We start from the raw sequence: 21,727 nt of genomic DNA on the forward strand, positions 1-21,727 counted from the left end.
TCTTTTATTTTTTAATAGTTCAAATATTTCTCTCATAAATCGGTGCTGGGAAAAAAATGATGACTTTTTTTTTTTAATGTCCTCATGTGGCAAACTACATGTTTACCACTGTAGTCAGATTCCTTTTATATGCTGACAATTCAAGGGTTGACGGAAGTTTGCCCCACTGGCTTGTGAAGCAGACCCTGATCCTTGGGCTCCCGAGTCTTTCCTGCCATTCTTTCCTTTTGTCTGCAATGCTCACAGTCCCCAACGTTGGTTATCACCACTGTCCACCAAGGCCGGCCCTTCCTTCCCCCAAGGCAGATGTGCGGTGCCATCATCACGTTCGCATTTCCAGAGCCCGCTGCAGGCCCAGCCGCCCGTGCGCCTGGCTGGTGTGCTGAGAGCCTGACCAGAACGAAGGCACTGAAGCCTTCTTTGCAGCAAGTGGAGCGTGTGGTGGTGCGGGGCCCTGGGTGGGCGTGCCCCGGCTCCCACTGGCCTCAGCTGTCAGACCGGGGCACGGCCAGCTCTCTCCTGCTCAGATGGCCCCGCTGGGTGCCAGAGACACTTCCCCAACCCCAGTGGGGCCCGGTTTGGAGCTCAGGATTCTAATGGACCTTAACTCACTGTCCCCAGAGGGGCCAGGAAGCTGGGTAAAACCGCCCATGCCCTGAAGCCTGGAGATCATCTCTCCTGGAAGCCTGGGGACTCTCAGGTCAGACAGAAGACAGAGGTGGAGGGGAGGGGGAGAGACCGAGTGAGAAGCTGAGAGAAACAGACTCAGAGGGAAATACAAGGCCTGCAGTGGCTGCAGAGAGGGCAATGTGGGGAGCTGCAGAGACGGGGGCTGGGAGGATAGCTGCCATCAGAACGGTGGGCAGTGGGAGCCTGGAACCAGGGTCTGGCCAGCCTCCCGCTGGGCTGTGCACCTTTGGGGTCTGCCTGCACCTTGACATACCCAGGGCCCCGGAAGGGCCTCCAGCCCCACTGCCTGTCCCAGCAGCATCCTGCCCCCAGTCTGGTCGCCATGTCCCTCCCCTGGGACCCTTCCATAAACAAACTGCCCGGAAGGCATCAAAGGTGGGTGAGAGGAGTGGTTCCTAGGGGAGAAAACAACACCTTGTCTTTTGCTCACCTTGGAGTCATTTCCCTGCTTTAGGAGACATTGAGCAGATGTCTCCAGAGGGCCTTTCATGCAGACATCAAGCACAAAGTCTGTGGAGGAGAAGAGGTAGTGGCCTTCTGTGGCTGGGCAAAGGCCCCCTCAGGTCACCTCCCTGGACAGCGGAGTGGGTGGGTTGACCAATGTGCATAAGAGGAAGAAAGAACCTGAGATGATTCCCTTTTATCTTAGCAGAACTTCTGTGATGGTCAGCCAGCAAGGGAGGTGCTGGGGCTTCCGGGGAGATACCTCTCCATGGAGGAACCTGGATGGGGCAGGCCCAGTGGGACCCAGTCATCTTGGGGGGGTGGTGGTTGGAGAAGCTAGTGCTGTTCACTGCACATGACTGCCACTGACCTGGTCACCAGGATGCTGTGGGGATGCCACAGGGGCAGGAAGCAGAGCACAGAGTCTCTAAGGGCTTAGAAGCTGGGCTCACTGGCATGGCCCCATCGGTCTTGACTCCTTGGAAAAGTGAAACCAGGGCTGAGCCCAGGGCCAAATTAAGCTTTCAGAGGTGCCTGGGTTTATCAGATGAAGACAGGCCTGTGGAAGGTGAGAAAAACTCAACATGGATGAGAGCACTCGAAGTCACAGCCGTTTAGACTTGACCTTGCCTTCCAAGCTGTGAAGGGCACAGAGGACAAAGGGATGTCAGGATGGTAATGACTTCGAGTCTCCTTGCCTTCCTACAGCCTTAGTCTGTGGGGCCTGAGAGATGGCTCTCAGGGTCATCACTCATGGGCCCTGGAGCTTGGGGTGAGCTCCCCAGAAGACCTGAGCTACTGGTTACTGAAGGAGCAGGAGGGCCTGGCTCTGGCCCCTGGGATCCCTTCAAGAGCAGGCGGTGTGACTGCCCCACAGGGGGCCATGAGGCAAGAGACAAGGGGACCAGCTGAGGGCCCTGGTTCTCCCTGGCACCTGCCTACCTCTTAGGGTCTCCCACTGGCTCGGAGGGATCCGAGGAATGTGGCTTCTTTGGTGAGGGGATTTCTGAGCTAAGGTCAGTCAGTCAGTCAGTTCAGTTGCTCAGTTGTGTCTGACTCCTTGCAATCCCATGGACTGTAGCACGCCAGGCTTCTCTGTCCATCACCAACTCCCGGAGCTTACTCAAACTCATGTCTGTCGAGTCGGTGATGCCATCCAACCATCTCATCCTCTGTCATCCCCTTCTCCTCCTGCCTTCAATCTTTCCCAGCATCAGGGTTTGTTCCAATGAGTCAGTTCTTCCCATCAGGTGGCCAAAGTATTGGAGTTTCAGCTTCAGCATCTATCCTTCCAATGAATATTCAGGACTGATTTCCTTTAGGATGGACTGATTTGATCTCCTTGCAGTCCAAGGGCTAAGGTCAAGGTACCGTCTAATCTAATCTGCTCTCCTATCAAGGACCTGAGAGGAGCACCACCCCTATCAGCTGGCCTGATAGGAGCATTCAGGCAGGAGGCGATGGTACAGGTCAAGAGAAGTAAAAAGGATGCGGGGAGGGGCAGGGCAGAGAGGGGTGAAGTGAAACCTCTGACTCAGGACAAGCGGGCGGCTGACTTGCTCTGACCATGGAAGAGCCACCAGCCTTGGTGCACTCATCAGGGATGATGCCTGGTCTGTCTGCCCCTTCCTCCTGCTCCTTGGGGATCAGTTGCATGTTGCTCTGGAAGCGGGTCATCACAGAGCTACAGCTGGGATCACTGCCTGAGCCTTGGCCCATCTCACGCTCGGGGCATCCTCCTGACTGTGGCCTGGTCACCTTGTACTTTTGACTCAGAGGCCTCCACATCCTCACCACGCTCCTGGCATGAGGAGCTCGGCTGGGCACCTGGGGCTGTGGGGCCAGAGCTGCAGCAGCTTAAGGAGCCAAGATGAGCACTCAGCTGTCACAGGCTCTGAACAAAGTGCAGGAGGCCCAGTCCTGCGGTTTATGGCTGGTGAGCCAAGGTGATTAGATGGCTGTCATTATTGGTAGCTCATACCTTCCTCCTCCTGTCTCTGCTGACACCACTCCAGCTCTGGCCAGTCCTCACCCCCGCCTTACACCCTTGCTCTCCTGGGTCTCTCTATTTATTTATTTGGCTGTTCCAGGTGTTAGTTGGGGCATGTGGGATCTAGTTCTCTGACCAGGGATGGAACCCAGACCCCCTGCATCGGGAGCCCAGAGTCTCAGCCACTGGATCACCAGGGAAGTTCCTCCGATGTCTTTCCCGCTCTCCACAATGCACCTTGCACTCATAGCAGGTCTTCAGCGTTTGCTGACTGATTCAACGCCTGACGGGCTCAGGGAGCACAATGGGGAGGTGGGGCTCATGGCACGACGGGGACACACACTTCCTTGTGGTTTCATGATGGGGGCGCGAGAGGGGGGTGCTGGTCCGAGTGGGGGTCATGCTGGGGCTGGGGGTCCAATGCCTCCTGCTCAGGCTGTACCAGCAGCCACAGGCAAACATGGGCTGGGCCGGGGGAGCTTAGTGGTGCCCTAATGATCAGGGCTGATGTCTGGATTCTCCAGTGGATGACAGACACGGTCAGTGCCCAGACACAACCCCGGAACCTCTGGTGGGGTCTCTGCCACACACCTCACATCTTCAACCTCTGCCCTCTAAGTGACCTGAGACCTCCTTTCTCCTCTGTCTGCACGTGTGGCTGACATCACCTGTGTTGGCGGATGAGGCGGGCCGGGGCAGTGGGGAGGCGGGATGGAGACGACCTGCACATTCCGGTCCCGGGCCTCTGCCCTTCTTCCCACACGATACCTTGATACCTCGGCTGGAGTCACTTCCCTGGGCCTTCCCTCCACCCTTACTTCTTCCTCCTCCGACAGCCTTTGCCAGCACCCCTTTATGACAGCCCTCCCTGCTGGGGCACTCCATCCACTTCCCCTGCTTAATTTTCTTCCTATCACCTGTTACTACAAGCAATTATGCTTCTCGTGTGTGTGTCGCTTGCTTATCTTTTAATTATCTGTCTCCCCCACTTCATGTAAGTTTCATGAAAGCAGGGACCATGTCTGTCTTATGGATTACTGTCTCTCTGGGGCCTGGAACAATGTAAGGCATAAGTGGGTGCCCAATAAACCTTTGTTGAAAGAAAGGAAGGAAAAATGGTCTTCCTCCTGATCCTCACCCCTCGTACCCCGAGGGCTGCACAGATCACACAGAGGCTGGGAAAACCCACCCCGTCCACTGCCCCCCACCTTGGGGTCCCAGCACTGGCGGTCCCCAGTCACTTGTGCCTCCCACATCCTGTTTGCTCGGAGTGGCAGAAATGAAAGTTGGCCTGACCGTCCCAGTTCTCATGGCTTTTCCATTCAGCCTGCGGTGTTCTCTTGGCTCGTGGACAGCTCACTCTTGTTTATCTCAGTCTTGTGTTCCCAGACTGGACCAACTTTGGGGTCAACCCGGGACCCATAGCCTATGACGTCCCTCAGCCCCTTCCCCTCGCCTTCCGGCAGTCCCAGATGACTCACTGCCTTTGTTGGAAGCTTTGCAGTTTCCCTGCCTCGGTGCTGCCGCTCTGCCACCATCACTGCGGCCCTGCTGGATGCCCGGCTGCTCCTGCTCTGGCTGCTGCCTTTCTGGCCACCCCTGCTTCTCGGGGCTGGAAGAGAGGATTTCCCCGCTGGGTAATCATCATTCCGTTCAAAACTCATCAGAGTAGCCATGGCCTTTCAGAGTCAGACCAGTTTTCTCTCCAGGAAGTTGGGGCAAGTTCCCCAGGAAGCAGGTCTGAGGATGCCGCCCCTGGCTGGAGGCCGCTCTCCTAGAGGGTGTGACCTTCGACCATGTGCCACCTGAGCGCCAGGCCTACCTCCCAGAGCTGGCATGGGGCTTGGATCTGGCATGCGGATCCCTGATCCCCACGGCAGCAGTGCCGGTTGGGCCTCCCCGCCTGCCTGCCTTCTGGCCAACACCTCTGCTCGCTCCCTGCTGCCCCTTTGCCAGGCTAACCCCTGCTCGCCCTGCGGCTCTGACACTATGCCATGTTCCAGAAGCCTCTGTGACCCTCACATCTGGGTGAAGTGCCCTTCCTCTGCACTGTGAGGGCCTGGAGAGAACAGGGCTGTGCCCGTCCTGTTCATTCTTACATCCCAATGTCACCCGGCATGTTGAAGCGACTTGATGAAAACTGGAAAGAGTGAATGGATTATGTGTGTTTGCATCTTACAGTGACTTAGAACTGGGGAACCCCATCTCCACTCCCTTTGACTTGGTATTCCCTGCAGCCCAAGGTCAAGGCCTCTGCCAAGGCACGTGCTGAAGAGGAGGTGACTGGTGTCTCAGCCTGCTGGGGGCAGGGATGCTTTGTTGGCGGCGGTGGGGGCGGGGTGGGCACTGCTGGGAGGCCCCTCTGTCCTTCCCACACAGGAGCAAGAGTAGGGCTGCTAGATAAAATATAGGATAGTCAGGTAGATTTGCGTTTTGGATAAACAGCTAATACATTTTTAGTATATCGTATGTCGTATGTGGTGGTGGTGGTTTAGTCACTCAGTAGTATCCAACTCTTTGCCACCCCATGGACTGTAGACCTCCAGCCTCCCTTTCCATGGGATTCTCCAGGCAAGAATACTATAGTGGGTTGTCATTTCCTTCTCCAATGTCATATGTGGGACATACGTGTGCCAAAAAATTTAAAAAAAAATTAAATTTAAATTTAACAGGGCACCCTGGGGGTATTTTCCTTCTAAGTCTGGGAACCGTAGTAAGACAGATGTGACCCACCAGCTGCTAGGGGATCTGAGCTCCCTTTATAATGTGCATTCTGCTCAGTCTGGGTTCTTCCTGCTCTTTGAATGCTTTTGGCCAGAGAACAGGGAACACTCAAGGTGTGGTTTCCCAGGGCTGTCACTAGCACAGTAATCCAGGGCATCTCCCTGCACCTCAGCCCTTGACCCCAGCTACTGGACTGGGTGGTCAGGGAAGGCCTTTCTGAGGAGGGGATATTTGAGCTGAGATTTGAAGGAATAAGCCAAGTGATGATCGGGGAAGAACATTCTGAAGGAGAGTGGCCTGTGAACTTGGTGAGTCTGAGGACCACGGAGATTAGTGCAGCGTAGTGAGTGTAGGAAGGCAGGGTTTGCACGGGGAAACCTTGGTCCCCAAGAAGGGGTTTAAGGCTGTGCCCCTTGCCGGTCACCACCCCCCAACTGCAGGGTGGATGCTTCTCTGGCCTCCCAGGCTGAGGGCCTCAGCAGCAGGGACGGGGGAGGAAGAGAGTGAGTATCCATCAGCCGGGCTCAGGGATACTGGCAGCGGCGGCAAGGCCACGTGGCCCTGGTGCTTGACTGTGGCGTGGTTGGATCGTCTGCCCTTTACAGTGGTGGAGACATGCATCCTTAGAGCTAGTCCCTGTGTGACTGGTCCCGGTGGAGGCAGGCTGCCTCGCTCAGAGAGCCACCTCCACCCCCTCCTGAGAGCTCTGCCGGGGGCCCCGTGTGCTGTCCTCTCTAAGGGGCAAGTGCTGCTGCCCAGGCCACAGGGCCGCGGGGTGGGTGGGGAGACCGCCCTCCCACCTCAGCAACTCTCTCCGGGCTTCACAAGGGGCTTCCAGCCCTACACCAGGACGCTCAAATCAGGTCCCCAGGGAGGCTCTGCTCCTCTCTGCAGCCCTGCCCGCCTCAGTCCCACGCCTCCAAACCCAAATACACGGGCCAAACAATGGGAAATGGCTCGTTTCCAAGGACACAACTCACAAGGTACTCGTGGCCTGCTGTCTGCCTATTGGCATGTGAAGGAAGCTGTTTCTTAATGTAAAATGTCCATTAACTCCCTCTGGCTGGAGCGCTACCCCAGCAAAACTCCTGTTCATGGCAGGTTTTAAGCTTGGTCACTCAGAGGGGGTGGGCCCAGCCGTGTTTGCCTCATCAGAAGGTGTGCCCAGGGCAACAGGCACACTTAGGGGTCTTGTCAGGGCTTGAGAGCATATTCTATCTGTAAGGAGGCACTGGATCCCCAAGGCCACCTTGGCCAGGCCCATGGGGAGCCCACAGAGCTGGGGCGGGGGGTGGGGGTGGTGTCCCTTCGCCGAGGCTCTTTCAGGTCTCTATAGGAGGAAACCCCATTTCACTACTACCTCCAGGCGCTTGGTGAGTCGTGCCAGGCATCGGACAGGAAAGAACCTTTTGTTCTGAGCTTGTAGAAAGTCTGGGCTGGACTTGTTATCTACTCTCAGCGCTTCCTGGATAGGGGGGCCTGGATGGGGCTCTGCTAGGGGCTGGCCTTGGTTCCTTCCTCTCTTAGCCACTGGGGCTGGGGAGGCTGCAGTGGCAAGGTCTAGACCTTCCTGAAAGACTGGTGAGAGCTGACATTTATCTTTAGGCTGCTGATGGGAGAGGGGGGTGTATGGGTGCGGGTGGGGTGGCAGGTGGTATAGTCTGGGAAAGGTCCCTGGCTTGGGAAAAGGGAGCACATCACCTAGTGTGTGTCTGTGTGCACGTGTGTGTGTGTGTGTATGTTTTAGGGGTGTGGGTGCTGCAGAACTGGGGAGGCAGTGAATCCAGCCTTCCTGCAGAGTGACACCTCCACCTTCCAGATTGCCAGGAAGGGGTGAGTCCCCAGGGTTGCGGGAGCGGCGAGGAGGGCCAAGCCCTGGGCCACGTCTGACACCTAGTGGCCACCTGAGCCCTGGGCGGGGCGAGGGATGAAGGTGGGAGGGAAAGGAAGGGCATGGAGCGAGGGCATCTGGAAGCGCGGAGACCAGGCCGGAGGAGGGTGGCCGTTCACCGGTACTCCCCCTCCCGTCTTGCCCCGGGTCCCGCCTAGGCGGACCAGGCAGCCCACCCCCGCTCTGCGTCGCCCGCGGCCTCCGAGTCCGGCCTACACTAGGCGGCCCCAGCACCCGCGGGGCAGCAGAGCCCCGTACGCCCCCGAACGCACCGGACCCCGGAAGCCAGGTCGCGAGGCCCGCATTCGAACGTTACCCGAGCTCGGGTCCGGAGGCCGGGTCGCTGTAGCCGCGGGTCTCGCGCCGCAGTGCCTGCCATGCCGGCGTCAAGGTTCGGGCCTGGCGGGGCCCTGTCCCCAGACCAGGCACCACGAGGGGCCGGTCCCGGTCCCGGGTGCGGACCCGCCGGGGCACTTCCGGCCCCCGCGCCCTCCGCCCGCCGCGTCGCCAGCCTGGCTGCCAACCCGCCGCCGCCGCCCGGTTGCCATGGCGACGTGGTAGCGCGGCCGGCAGAACCGGCGGGGCAGCCCGGGCGCGGCGCGGGCGGCTCGTGGGCAACTCGGCAGCGCGGCGCGGAGCAGCGAGGACGAGGTCCGGGTCCGACGTCCGGCCAGGTAGGCGGCCCGGGCCGGAGGGGGCGAGCCGGGCCTCGGCGGGGAATGGGGAGGGGGCCCGGCTCTGTGCCGGGGCACCGTGGGTTCAGGGGTGCCGGGCCTGGGACGGGACCGCACCCGCGCCGGAACAGGCCAGGGTCCCGGCGCCGCAGCCTGTCTTTCTCCTGTCCTCTCCCGCCGCCAACCTGACTCACTGCACCTGCTTCCCTGGGCTCTGAGCCACGGAACCCGGCCTACACCCGGCCTGCGAGTAAAGAGCTCAACTCGCTCCTTCCTGGAGCTGTCGGCCGTTGGCCCCGGTCTACCTCTGTGCCTCCTCTCTTTGGAAGTTAGAACGGAGCGGCAGGGGACCCCCAAGTTTATGCATAGATGCACGGCTAATGTTTCGCCATATTCCAGAAGCTAGGTAGGGTAGAAGTGCATCAACCAACATTTGCCACGACTGTGCTTTTGAAACCTGAAATGGAGCTGCCGAACTGCTTCTAGTGGCCGGGGGCCCCCTCCTTCTGCCTCTTTCCTTTGGGGTGATGTGTCTAGCTAGGAGGTCCCTTCCTTGTTCTTCTGGAACACCCCCAGCCTCTTGGTGGGCAAGCAGGAGTCTCCCCTTTGGGAAATCCTTTCTCCTCGGGTTGGCCTTGGTAGGCCCTGAACTGTGGGTACAGGGGTTGGAGAACTAAGAGGAGGAAGGGATCTGCTGCAGCCTTTGACACCTGGGTATAGGGGGCACCGCCCCCCCCCCCCCCGCCTGCCCTGAACCCTAGGGCACCACAGAGAGGAGGATCCAGGTGGACCCCAAAGTCCCAGCCACATCTTTAGAGGCTGGCACCCCCCAAGTCTTTCTCCCTTCGGGTTGCCCCTCTCCTCTCTCATGCCACCTTGGCTTTGATGATTTTCTAAGACTCATTAAATGAAGCTCTATCTTATCTGGGTTCTGTTCCTTCGTTTTCATAGCAAAAACAAATAAAAAACCCACAAAGCTTTGCTACCTTCTCATACATATCTTGATTTCTTCTGTGTAATTGGATTGAGGCAGAAAATACAGGCAACTTGTAAATGCCGAGGGGAGCCCCATACACAGAAAGGCCTGCTACAACCTCCCACCCCACCCCTGGGCAGGAGGGGCCTCCAAGACCTGAGTGGAGCCTTTGCTTGTCCCACTGCTTCCCTACCTGCGTCATCTTCCCTTGGGCGGCTTCTAATACAAAGTGGTTCTAATGCTAGAAGATTCTGGTGGAGGAATTCACCCCAGATCCAGGGCTTTCTGCCCAGTGTGGGGATTCATGGTAGGCAGAAGTGGGGGTGTGGATTTATTAGAGGGGGTCATGCTGTCTGCTGCCATCTGGCTGTCTACAGCTCCAAACCTCATGTGTCAACAGCTTCTGATGTGTGCCTCTTCCTAAGGTGCTCTTAGAAAAAGATTTCGTTTTTGTGAGGTTGCTATTTAACTGAATGCCTACTATGTGGCGGGCAGTGTGCTAGCCCTGGTACATATTCTGCTTCGTCTTTGCTACAGGCCAGTAAGGTGGATCTCAACATGCCCCTACCTTTTGGAAGAGGAATCGGGCTCACAGAAGGCTCTTGGCTCCCTGTCATGAACAGTGGGGCTGGCTTTGAAATCACATCCATCTGAACAGGGCTGCATTGTGACATTCTCCTTCTTCCATTGAAATAAATAAATAAACAGAATTGTATTTTACAATCATATCAGTATAAAGACAGATATAATCCAGGCTGGACTAAAAATTAAAATATTTTATTCAATCCTAGAAGTTCGTTTTTTCTTATAATTTTAACAGAAATCCACACCTTTTTTTGTGAGTCCCTACAAGTACTGAGAGCCCTGACACTGAGCCGGGGGACCTAATGGAGAACTGGGCTCGGTGTCTGACCTCAAGCTTCCTTCCTGGCGGTTACTTGGGTGCCAGTGCTAAGAAAGGGCCCCATCTAACAGCCCAGCCCTCATTTTGCCTTGTCTTTCATTACATTTGAGGACATTCTAAGACAACTGAGTCATTTACCCCTTGTACCCAAGAAAAGATCGCCCCCAACAAAATCTTTTCTAACCCAATTAAAACGCTGCTGCCGATAAGGTCTGTGGCCAGGCCAGGCTCCTGCTTCCAGGCTGTGGACGTGCGCAGTGTCTGGTCCTCATAATGAGATTAGGCCTGGTGGCCTTTCAGTGAAGCCCCCCGGGCTCAGGGAGGGAGGGATGCTTGTTGGCACGTTCAAACCCTGCGGCAGCTCCTGGCCCTGGTTGATCAAGTTAAGTGGGGTCTGGCTGCAGGTGTGCGGGGGCAGGGTGGGGTGACGTCACAGCCCGAGGTTCCAGAAGCTGCCAGAGACCCCAGATCCCCGTCCTGTGCTCTGACGGGAAGGAGGGCAGCCGGGTAAAGGCCCACACGAGCTCGCACAGGCGCTCGGTCTGGTGGGCCAAGGAAGCCTTTGGGGTGCAGGTGGGCTGCTTCCAGGCCCTTGACGTTGCGGCCTGCATGGCTGCTCTGGGAACACAGGAGGCCCCAAAGCTGCCAGTGTTCTGAGGTACCACCATTAGGAAAGAGGGAAGGTCGGGAGAAGGAAATGCAGGGCTAGGATTCAAAGGCATTTGCTTACTAGGGAGTGAATCCCAACTGATTCCAGGGGTAGCAGATGCACCCGTGTTTGTGGGTGAGCCGGATTCCAACTGGAGTCCTTGCAGTATCTTCTCTGCACCCCTCGTCGTTGGAAGCAGCCCGTCTGTGCAGAGAGATGTGCTGTCAGTTACACTGAACCGAAGACGTGATAGGCAGTCACGTTGCTGAAGGGGTCTCAGCTCATTTTCCGTGAAGCACAGAATCTGCTCGATGCTTTGTCTTTTCTGTATATCTGGATTTTTTTCACTTAGATCTTATTGGCTGTGAGTTCAGCTGAGGGGAACCTACAGGTTCCTTTCTCCTTTGTGTTTTCCTGTCATCCCTCATACTCAGGTTTAGAATCACCTTCAGATTGGAAGGGTCTACAGGGGAAACTGCTTAGGCTTCTGTGAGTCCATGGTCATTCTTTATCTCTGACTTCCTCTGGGATACCTCGTTACTGGGGCGAAGTAACCAGGAGAGATGCCTCTGGAGCAGCTGTCATGAAGATCCTGCAGTAGTCTGTCCCCGTCACCTCTTCTCTCTAACCCGCCCGTTTCTTCCTGTAGCCTTTTCTCCCCAGAAAGCCCACGGGGAACACCAATGCTTGAAGTCATGGTGGGTGTGAGCTGCCTTAGAGTGGGTCCTCGAGGGGCTGAGGAGGGCCCAGGAGGATGGCATGGGAAGGGAGAGGCTGTCCCAGGGCCGTGCTTCCGAGCAGAGTCAGGTCCTCTGAATCCTGGCTTCAGTGCTGAGGAAGCTGTCCACTGTCGCCTAGTTGCTGGCGTTAGAAAGCGCAGAGCCACACCCCTAGCGGGCCTCCCCTGAGGATGGCCACTCCAGCACGGATCCAGCATGCACAGCGGAGTTTACTCAGGGGCCCTTTACTCTAGAATCTGCCTCTGCTCTGCATCTTGTCTGCAAGTCTCTGGAAGGCCGGGGCCATGTCTTGTCTCTATGTTCCAGCATCCAGCAGTGTGGCAACTGCTTTGCAGGCACTTGATAAACAACTGAGTTGAGCAGTTCTTTGCTGCGGATGATTTTGGACAAGTCATTTATCCTCTTGTCCAAAATCACCTGCAACAAAATCCTCTCGGGCTTCTCTGCTGGCTCAGATGGTAAAGGATCTGCCCACAATGTAGGAGACCTGGTTTTGATCCCCGGGTTGGGAAGATCTCCTGGAGAAGCAAATGGCTCCCCACTCCAGTATTCTTGCCTGGAGAATTCCATGGACAGAGGAGCCTGGCAGGCTACAGTCCTTGGGATCACAAAGAGTCGGACACGACTGAGTGACTAACACCTCCACTTTCACTAATTATCCCCTTTGAGTCCCAATTTACTCACGTGTCAAATGGGGGTAATAATCCTGTTATCATCACAGACTACTGTGAAGACTGAGAGAACTCAGGAAGAGCTGAGTAGAGCAGGGCTCCCACCCTTGAGGCACAAAAGCTCTCATCTCCAGGCTACCACCTCAGGGTGCAGACAGCACTGGGGTGCTGAGAGCACTGGGGTGCTGAGCGCACTGGGGTTCAGACTCCCAAGGGAACTCAGGAAGTTTTCAGTGAGGACATTAAAGCCACGTCTTGTCATCACACTGTTCCCACCTGCACCCTTTGCATTGGAAGCTTGAAGTCTTAACCACTGGGTTGCCAGGGAAGTCCCTGTCCTACAGTTTAACTCAACACTGACACTACCTAACAGGAGACAGGGTTATATCTCACAGGTTAAGGGCTTAGTCCCACGAGACTGTCCCCTGACCCCATTCAGATGCTAACTGCAAGTCCAGGCTGTCACCTGTGCTGCTGACTAACAGGCTACAGATCAGAGCTTCCCATGACCCCCTTCTCGGGTTCAATTAATTTGGGAGAGCAGCTCACAGAACTCAGAGAAATTTGCTACATTTCTGGTTTATTATTAAAAAAAATCCCAGCCAGATGAAGAGGTAAGTGGAGCAAGATCTGGAAGAGTCTGGAGCACTGAAGCTTGTCCCCGAGGAACCACGTGGATGCATTCACCAACCCAGGAGCTCTCCAAACCCTGCCCTTTGGGGGTTCAAGGAGGCTTCGTTATTCAGGCCCAACTGATTAAATCATTGGACACTCCTGGCTGAACCCAATCTCCAGCCCCGCTCCCTCCCCAGAGGTCAAGGGCGGGACTGAAAGTTCCAATCCTGCAGTCCTGAGGTTGGTTCCCCTGGTAACCATTCCCCAGTTTTCTAGGGGCTTTATTAACATAATGTAATATTAACATAACAAAAGAAACGTTTACAGCTTTCTTCACATTGAAAATTCCTAGGGTTTTAGACGCTCTGTTGCATACATTTCTTATTATAAATCAGAGTGCCATGGCTAAGAAGAGAACTCCCACTTCTGCCCATCTCATGATGAGACAGCTTGGGAAGGGAAAAAGCTGGCTGTGGCTTGCGTCACGGCGGAGCGGCTCGGGACCCAGGAGTGCCGTTCCCTGCAGCCCTGAGCCCCGCTCTGTCCTCGCCATCTAATGGGCGGGCAGACTGGCAGGTCGGCTGGGGCAGAGCCCATTCTTTCCGTTCTTCCTAATTCAGAGCTAATCAGATTCTGACTGTGCCCCGGGCTCTCAAGAGGAATCTAATAAAGGAGAGGAGGACAGCATCTCTTTATTCAGAACAGTTTTCCTGTTGGAGTCAGCGCAAGGGATCAGATCCCTGAGGACACCCAAGGGGGAGGCGGACGCAGTCCCTGCCTGCAGGGAGCTCACAGGGCTTGGAAGCAGAGAGGCCCACGTGGGCTTAGCGCAGGGCAGGACCGGGGTAAGTACGCCCTAGGCCAGCCTTGGGGACACAGAGGAGGGGACAAAGGGGTGAACAAAATGCCCATTTCAGGTCGTGGGGCGAAGCGTGGGGGAGCGTGAGGTGGAGGGATTACCACCAGGTTGTGCTGTCAGAGCCGTGGCCCGGGAGCATCTCCTCCCAGTGGACTTGGCAGGAAAAGGGTGGCGGCTGCGGGTGGAAACCTGGACGGGATCAGTTGGGGAGCTGGCGTTTGACCATCATGTGTTGGCGGCCCTTTGTGCCTGGAGGGCTGCATGACTGGGAAGCTGGCCCTGTCCGTCCCTGAGGGTCAGGCAGGCCGAGGAGGGTAGGGAGACGGGGGCAGAAGTTCCAGGCCCTGCTGGGTGGTGGCAGTGAAGGTGGCTGGGAGGGAAGTGATGGTGAGACCTGCGGGAGACGGCCACACTGGTGACCTGGGAGGTCAGGAGAGCAATGTGGCTTTGGATGTGCTGGGGGGATGTCAAGGTAGGGGTGTTAGTGGACAGCTAGAAATGGGGTTGAAATTTGGAGGAGAGGCAGACTGGCAGTTTCAGCAGCCTCCAGGGTAGGGGTCGAGGTGACAGATGAGCAAGCAGGAGTTCCTGAAGGGTGGCATCACTGTGTCCAGGGCTTCTGGAAGCAGGTGTTCCCACCTGCAATGGGGGTGCTTCGGGAAGGTGTTTTGACAGAATGTATCCAAAATCTAAAAAAAGAACCTAGCCCTTGCTCAGGATCCCATTTAGGAATTAAGACAGGTGTGCAGAGATGAGAACATAGTGTTGCTTACTTGGTGAAAAGTTGAAACCTGGCTAAATATTTAACAGGAGATAGGGGATTGGTTAAAATATGAAACTGTCATGTAATAAGACAACCATGATGTGGATGTATGTTCACTGACACGAAAAGATGTGCGTGGTCTAGAATTAAGTGAAAAAAGGTTAGAAATTGGTATGGTCATGTTTCTGTAAAAGAAAGTATGAAAAGGATACAAATCAAAACATTGATTACTTGTAATTTCTCTGTTTTGGTTTTTTTTTGCTTATCTGTATTTTACTACAGGGAGTGGGTTAACAACACTGCCTGCCCACCCCCGCCCCCCTTTAAAAAACAGTGGCATTGCCGACAGTAGTCCAAGGTGGCAGAGGGAAGTGGGGGTAAAGACGGTCCGCTCACCAGGAGGACACGGCCTGATCGACCGGACACTAGCTCTCTTGAGCTGCACAGGGTAGAGGGTGAACAGTGAAAGTGAAAAGTCAGTCGCTCAGTCGCGTCTGACTGTTTGCTAGCCCACGGACTGTAGCTACCAGGCTCCTCTGTCCATGGGATTCTCCAGGCGAGAATACTGGAGTGGGTAGCCATTTTCTTCTCCAGGGGATCTTCCCCACCCAGGGACTGAACCTAGGTTTGCTGGCAGATTCTTTACTCTCTGAGCCACCAGGAAACCCACTGGCTCAGTACGGATTAGGAGGGATCCCACAACGTATTAGTCAAACCTCTGCTCAGCTGCTGTTCTCTGCCGGTAATAAGGAGAAGGAGGGTGTCTCCAGGGCCACTGGGAGAGGCTGGGGTAGTGAAAGAGGTGAGCCAGGGGAATGGAGTGCTGGGCCCTCTGGGAGCCCTGGCGCAGCCTTTCTGTGGCCACAGGACGCTGGCACCGAGGCTATACTTGCTTATCCACTGCCTCCTCTCCTCCCATCCCCCCTGGCTGCCACTCCCGCCCGAGTGTGGGAAGAACCAGCAGGTTCCGGGTGAAGAGCTGGCACACAGGCCTTTCGGAGCTGGGGCTTGGCTTTGGCGACACCAAGGACTGCGCAGAGGAGCCAGGAAATGCCTCCCACTGGTCCCTGAGCTTGGCTTCCCCGAGCCCCACTGAGACCTCTCCCCTCCCTCCTGCCCCCATTCCTTGTCTGCTGGATGGAGCGGTGACACGCATGCTCTTTCACCGGGTCCTTGTGAGCTACGTGACCCCAGGAGTCTGGTCTTACCTTGGAGGGCTCAGTTCAGGAAGCCTGGCCTGGGAGCAGTGCAGGCCCACTGCGGCAGGTGTGGCCGGGAGGAGCAGGTGGAGGCAGGAAGGCAAAGGGCTGCTTGAAGGCTCCTGTCTCCCAGGTCCTTCCTGGCGAAGCAGCTCAGAGCACATCCCTCCACTGGCTGCTGCCACGCTGCTGGGGACTGCCCTGTCGGCAGGACTTCTCTCACCTGGGGCTGGGGCTGAAACAGTAGGCAAGGGGGAGTCAGGCTCCCATTTCTCACCCCAGGTGCCCTTTATGGTTCATCTGGAGGAAAAATTCCTGCATCTTCAAGGAATGTGCTTACTTCTCTGTGTTTTACCCATGAACCTGACTTGAGAAAACGCAGGGCTTCATGAAACAAAGCGCTGCCATGGGGCCCTCCTGCTCTGCCCAGAACGTGGAGGACCTTGACTTGCACCCTCATTGCAGGTGGAAGTGCAGCCAGGTGCGGTCCGGTTCTGCAGGAAGCCAGGCCCCTCCCGTTGGGCGCTGGCTACAAGAGCACAGAGGCCAGGGAAGTGGGCTGAGAGGGAGGCGGCAGGGCCGGGCATGGGGCGTATCTTTGGAAGCTGTGAGCCATTCTTCTGAGCTCTGCCACCTTCTCCGCAGTAGCCGCCTCAGCATGGAGGGCCCTGCCAGCCCAGCACCCGCCCCTGGGGCGCTGCCCTACCACGTGGCCTTCTCCCAGCTGCTGGGCCTGACTGTGGTGGCCACGACTGGCGCCTGGCTTGGTGTGTACCGAGGCGGCATTGCCTGGGAGAGCGCCCTACAGTTCAACGTGCACCCCCTCTGCATGATCATAGGCCTGGTCTTCCTGCAGGGAGACGGTGAGTCTCTGGCTGACACCACCTGGGAGCGGGTTTGAGGGACCCTTTCACCCCGGAAGCTGGCTCAGAGCCTGGGGACACTGGGAATCCAAATCAGGGCCCCCCGAGGCTGCTGGGTGGCAACTCCTTTCTGACTTCTCCCAGCTCTTTCACCTCGTGCTTTAGCAAGGAGCATCCAAGGGTGTGTGTGCTTCATATATGGAGGCCCAGGGGCTGGGCGGTGAGCAAGACAGTGTGTGTGTGTGCTGGGCTGTGAGCAAGACAGCGTGTGTGTGTGTGTGTGTTTGTGTGTGCTGGGCGGTGAGCAAGACAGTGTGTGTGTGTAGATGATGAACTTGGCAGAGCTAGAGCTCCTCTCTCTGGGGTAGGATCCAGCCTGTGGTTGGCCACGCACTCTGCCTCAAAGCCAGGGGGCCATGGCTTTCTAGGATCAAGGAAGCTGCATCTATGCATTCTTCCTCAAGGTGGTCCCTGTGTCAGCAACCCCTTCAGCAGCAGACTCCTAAGAGGTGTTCCCCAGGCCCCCTGGCCCTGACCACCTCAGCAGGAAGAGGGGGAATTCACTTGGGATCACAAGGTTCTGCTTGGAGAACCAGGGGTTTCCCAACCAGGGAGCCTGCCTGCTAAAAGTAGTGGATCTGTGATCAGGCTTCAGTGCTGGACAAACGGAGGACCATCAAAGCTCAGCGGTGAACTGAGAAGGCACTTGGAGTGCCTGTTTGATGAGCCTAAAACACAGCCTGGAATACCTGGGACAGCTGATAAGAAGGGGCGGGTTGGGGAGCGGGAGGGCACAGGAGCCTTGCTTCCTTCCCAGTTCCTGTGGCTGGGGTACCTGGACAAGCCCTAGACTCAGGTCCCCTCTTCAGCCGCGGGTGTGTCTCCTCGCTGCCCTGGCCAGAGGGCTGCAGGCTGGGGTTAGCGCGCTGACCTTCCCTTTCTCATGGCCCACAAGCCCTGCTGGTTTACCGCGTCTTCAGGAATGAGGCCAAACGCACCACCAAAGTCCTGCACGGGCTGCTGCACGTCTTCGCCTTCGTCATCGCCTTGGTGGGTGAGTTGGGGGCCGGCGCGCCCTTCCTCTACCTCTGCTGACTTGGGAAAGTAGCTGCTTCACTCTCCAGTCCCCCCCCACCCCCCCAGGCAGGGACACTGGGTGTTGGCAGCCACCGAGCCGGGACTGGAGCCCAGAAGTCCCGGCCAGGCAGGTTTCCCTCGGGTCACCGCATCCCCTCCGTCCCCGTCGGCCTTGTCCTCACGCGCCCCCTGCCTCCCGCCAGGCTTGGTGGCGGTGTTCGACCACCACAGGAAGGAGGGCTACCCCGACCTGTACAGCCTACATAGCTGGTGCGGCATCCTGGTCTTCGCGCTCTTCTTCGTGCAGGTGAGTCCTCGGCCCCACGGCGGCGGGGAGGGGCGGGGAGCAGGGCCCGAACAGGCCGTGGCCAGGTGTGCGCCCGGGGCGTCCCCGGGCTGCGCGGAGCGGGCGCAGCTCGGGCTCCGGCAGCACCTCGCCTTTCCTCCCAGTGGCTCGTGGGCTTTAGCTTCTTCCTGTTCCCGGGCGCCTCGTTTTCCCTGCGGAGCCGCTACCGCCCCCAGCACGTCTTCTTCGGCGCCGCCATCTTCCTGCTCTCGGTGGCCACCGCCCTGCTGGGCCTGAAGGAGGCGCTTCTGTTCGAGCTCGGGTGAGCGCCCCCTCCCGGCGGCTCTGTGCGGGGCCGCCGAGCGGGGCTTTTCTCTGTGGGGGGCGGCGGGCGCGGGCTTGGGACCCCAGGGCGGCTTTCCGGCTGGGGCGCACAGCTCTGGGCCTAAGGGCGGCGCCCCAACCCCGCAGGACCAAGTACAGCACGTTCGAGCCCGAGGGCGTCCTGGCCAACGTGCTGGGCCTGCTGCTGGCCGCCTTCGCCACGGTCGTGCTCTACATCCTGACCCGCGCCGACTGGAAGCGGCCCCTCCAGGCGGAAGAGCAAGCGCTCTCCATGGACTTCAAGACGCTGACGGAGGGCGACAGCCCCAGCTCCCAGTGACAGGGGTCCGTCCCGCAACCGCCGCTGAGGGTCCGGGCAGGGCTGGGCACAGCGGAGGTGGGGGTGGGGGCAGTCCTGCTCCTTGAGCGCAGATTTTCGGGGTTCAGGCCCCCTCCGCGTCCCACCCCGCGCTGCGGCTGCTGCGGTTGTTAGTCCTGAGCACGCGTCCCCCCCGCCCCTGTTGCCACCCGACTTCCTTCCCCAGATGGAGCGGCTTTGGGTAAGGCTCTGGGCCTAAATGGGTCCGAGAGTGGGGGCCGCTCCCTCCTCGAGGCCGCAGCGAAGCTGAGACTTGCTTTGTGTGACCCCGAACTCCTGCCAGGAGTCTTGCGGCCCGGAGGACCGGCGCTCTGAAGGGGCCTAGCCTCTGGCAGCGGAGCTAGTGACATTATATGTGAAATATGCTGGTGTCAGGGCCAGGTTCCCCAGGAGAGGGGAGGGACTCCCTGGGACTCTCTGGACCCAGGCTTCGGCCCAGCTGCGTTCTGGAGCCTTCCCTTTCTTTAACCCTTTAGCCCCGGGGCGGCTTGCCTTGGGGGCCATAGACTTGGGACAAACCTGCCCTGAGCCCCTTCAGAGGGCAGCCCACAGAAGAGGCTGGAGGTGGGCCTGGGGGGCGCTGGGCCACCTGCAGGGGCTTCTGTCCCCGAGGGCCCAGGCCTCCGCTCCTGACCCTCGGAGCTCACGGGAGGCTGCTCTGACAAGAGGGCACAGGCCTTTCCCCGTTAAACCAAAAGCTGCCGCTATAAAAGGATAAGGAGCCCCCTTTCGATTTCCATGAGGAGGGTTCGGGAGGACGGTCTCCTCCTCTCCTACCTGCGGTGGGTCTTTGCAGGAAGTTGGGACCAAGACGGAATCAGATTAACCCGCCCCCCCCCCCCCCAACCCGGTGAGTGTGTAACGCTGTTAGCTGAGTCGCTGTTTGCCTTCGGTCTAGAAATAACGTGATTAGAGCATTGATCTGTGCTTCTTGGGCTTGGCAAATGCTGTCTCCTGTTTTCCTCATTTTCTGGGCTTTGAGGAACATGACGCAGTTTCAGACAAGACAGAGTTGACTTAAGACATTAATAAAATTTCCAGTTCTGACTACCGTTTTTCAGCAGCTGCCTCTCCCAGCTAAATGCTGCCTTGGAGAAAGGGGGCTTACCACCTCTAATACTCAAGATTCCTACAACTCCGCCTTTGCCGTGGGTCCTGCCTCAGGCGATGCTGCTCCTCAGGGCAGCGGGCGGTGGTGGGCGCCCTCCCCAGCAGGGCTGCCTGCTCCCCACCCACACCCCGTGGGCGCTCCCGGCTCTGCTGCAGCTGCCCCCCCACCCCCCCACGCCGTTTACACTGTTCTTTGATCACCTGCTATAGGATGTTTACCCGTGGGAAAACTCCACCTTAGACCAACTACCAGGTTAGGACTGTGTATCTCCCTTGCCAGAACGGCACAGAGAGAAACAGAACCTTGGATTTGCAAAAAAAAAAAAAAGTCTGAACACTGGCCTGTTTGCCAAAGCATATGCTGGATAACTAATGAGCCAAAAAGCGCCCCCCACCCCCCGCCCCCCCCAACCAAGCTGATCCGTGGTGGCTTGTTTCATTTTGCCTGTGGCCAATCTTCAATGAAGTACAGTGTAGTGCTGGTACAACAGATGATTCAATAAATGTCTACAGCAGATCTCTGGCCTGTTATCTTCATTTCCTGTGGCAATAAAAGGAGCCAGCTCTTTTAGCAGATACGTGAAGTTTGCCTACCAGGGTCGAGAGAAACTGCATATCCCCAGGCTGGGTGCAGAAAGTGACTCATGCTGTTTATCACTTCAGAGCACTACGGGCTCTGAAATGGTCCTCGCTCCGGACCCAGTGAGGGAGGCTCTTCCAAAGGGTTAGAGAAATTCTCTTCCCAGACAGGGTGTCCTGGGGCATAGAACCGCAAGAGCCTGACGCAACCTTGGCAAGAAGTTGCCCTGCATATTCCATTAACCTTTTTTGTTTTAAAAATGTCTCAAAAAATAAACAAAAATATGTCTCTTCATTTCTTAAGAAGAGGAGCAAAGCTTTGAGAACAAGCTGAGATTCCACTTTAGATCAATCCCTGAGGGTCAGGCAAATGTGTTTCCAACGAAGCTGGGTGTGACCTCAGATCTCACCAGGATGCACCACGTGCTCCTGTCACTTAATGGAAACTTACTCGGGGGCTCACTGTTGAAGGGACCCTACAGCACATCCTCTGATACGGTGAAGTCATCCTTTGGTGACATGGATTCTTACTTCTTAGCACTTTCTTTTCTGTATCAAATCTGGTGTTTAGCATGTCTGGGCCAGAGCTTGAGAGGTCCTTGCTTGATCCATCTGCAGAGCCTCCTGAATCAGGGGTCTGTGTGGACCTTCATCTGCTTAGCAGCCTGAACATGTACCGTGTGGCCTGCTGCATGCCATGAGGTGACCTCGCGGTCAGGTTCAGGGGTGGCTGTCTGCAAGGGCAGAGGCATCCTGACCCAGTGCGTGTGCCATCTCTCATGGCTTCTGCACCAGCTTCTGAATTTTAAGGGTCTCTGTGCTTGATTATTCAAACGATGCCAGACTCCAGGCTGCCTCTCTCTCCAAGGGAGATCACCTTCCCACTGGGCTGGGAACCCCGAGAGGTCACAGAATTCTCTTGCCCATGGCACAGTTGTGTCTCCGAAGGAACACAACTTCGGAGCTCCCATTTTTAAAGGTGAAAGAAGAGGATGCTACGTTTCCACTCAGCCTCGGCCTGTGGGAGTGTGACCGCCCACGTGCATATGTGCACAGTGGTGTGTCAGACTACAAAGAGCACCTGTCAGGGAATGAAAACAGCAAGGGGAAGACCTACAGGAGTGTACAGGGGGCAGTGCTTCCTGCTGCTTGAGTGGCTCTTTAGTCTGGTTCAGAGCCAACAGCTGTTCAGAATTAGCTTCATAGGAATTCCTTTTACCTTTCATCCACTGCCTCAGGAATCCTGAAAAATCTGTTTTTTCCCCCCCGTCCCAGCCACTTAGCCACGTATCTTTTCTGCTCAGGCTGAGCTTCCAGAGT

The 21,727-nt window shown here is 57.0% G+C and overlaps 1 protein-coding gene and 1 long non-coding RNA gene across 11 annotated transcripts; one reads left to right on the forward strand and one right to left on the reverse strand.

The window, feature by feature from the left end:
- The first annotated feature begins 6,139 nt into the window (after window positions 1-6,139).
- LOC122439790 (transmembrane ascorbate-dependent reductase CYB561) lies at window positions 6,140-20,345 on the forward strand. Of its 8 annotated transcripts, none has more exons than XM_043465294.1 (7): window positions 7,348-7,429; window positions 7,596-7,681; window positions 16,438-16,652; window positions 17,608-17,706; window positions 17,933-18,036; window positions 18,180-18,337; window positions 18,487-20,345. In XM_043465294.1, exons 3-7 carry the CDS (start codon window positions 16,448-16,450, stop codon window positions 18,677-18,679), a joined length of 759 nt encoding a protein of 252 aa, XP_043321229.1. In that variant the 5' UTR covers window positions 7,348-7,429; window positions 7,596-7,681; window positions 16,438-16,447; the 3' UTR covers window positions 18,680-20,345. The 8 variants fall into 8 exon arrangements, with proteins under 8 accessions (XP_043321220.1, XP_043321203.1, XP_043321229.1 ...); XM_043465247.1 differs by having other exon boundaries at window positions 7,349-7,429; window positions 16,435-16,652; XM_043465285.1 differs by lacking the exons at window positions 7,348-7,429; window positions 7,596-7,681 and adding an exon at window positions 6,140-6,156 and having other exon boundaries at window positions 16,435-16,652.
- LOC122439828 lies at window positions 12,634-18,297 on the reverse strand. Of its 3 annotated transcripts, none has more exons than XR_006269000.1 (4): window positions 17,980-18,297; window positions 17,488-17,747; window positions 15,799-16,024; window positions 12,634-13,067 (listed from the first exon to the last, which is right to left on the reverse strand). It is a non-coding gene; the product is annotated as an uncharacterized LOC122439828 (long non-coding RNA). The 3 variants fall into 3 exon arrangements; XR_006268997.1 differs by having other exon boundaries at window positions 17,651-17,747; window positions 17,980-18,291; XR_006268999.1 differs by lacking the exons at window positions 17,488-17,747; window positions 17,980-18,297 and adding an exon at window positions 16,130-16,440.
- Window positions 20,346-21,727: the final 1,382 nt, after the last annotated feature.

Source organism: Cervus canadensis, chromosome 1 (assembly GCF_019320065.1).
Source record: "Cervus canadensis isolate Bull #8, Minnesota chromosome 1, ASM1932006v1, whole genome shotgun sequence".
Classification (NCBI taxonomy): Eukaryota; Metazoa; Chordata; class Mammalia; order Artiodactyla; family Cervidae; genus Cervus; species Cervus canadensis.

What these genes read in the sequence shown, in the direction of transcription:
- LOC122439790 (XM_043465285.1), top strand. Translation starts at nt 16,448, where the DNA reads ATGGAGGGCCCTGCCAGCCCAGCACCCGCCCCTGGGGCGCTGCCCTAC. An exon ending in CTTCGTCATCGCCTTGGTGG is followed by an intron (nt 17,707 to 17,932) that starts GTGAGTTGGGGG and finishes GCCTCCCGCCAG; the next exon opens with GCTTGGTGGCGGTGTTCGAC. An exon ending in GCGCTTCTGTTCGAGCTCGG is followed by an intron (nt 18,338 to 18,486) that starts GTGAGCGCCCCC and finishes CCAACCCCGCAG; the next exon opens with GACCAAGTACAGCACGTTCG.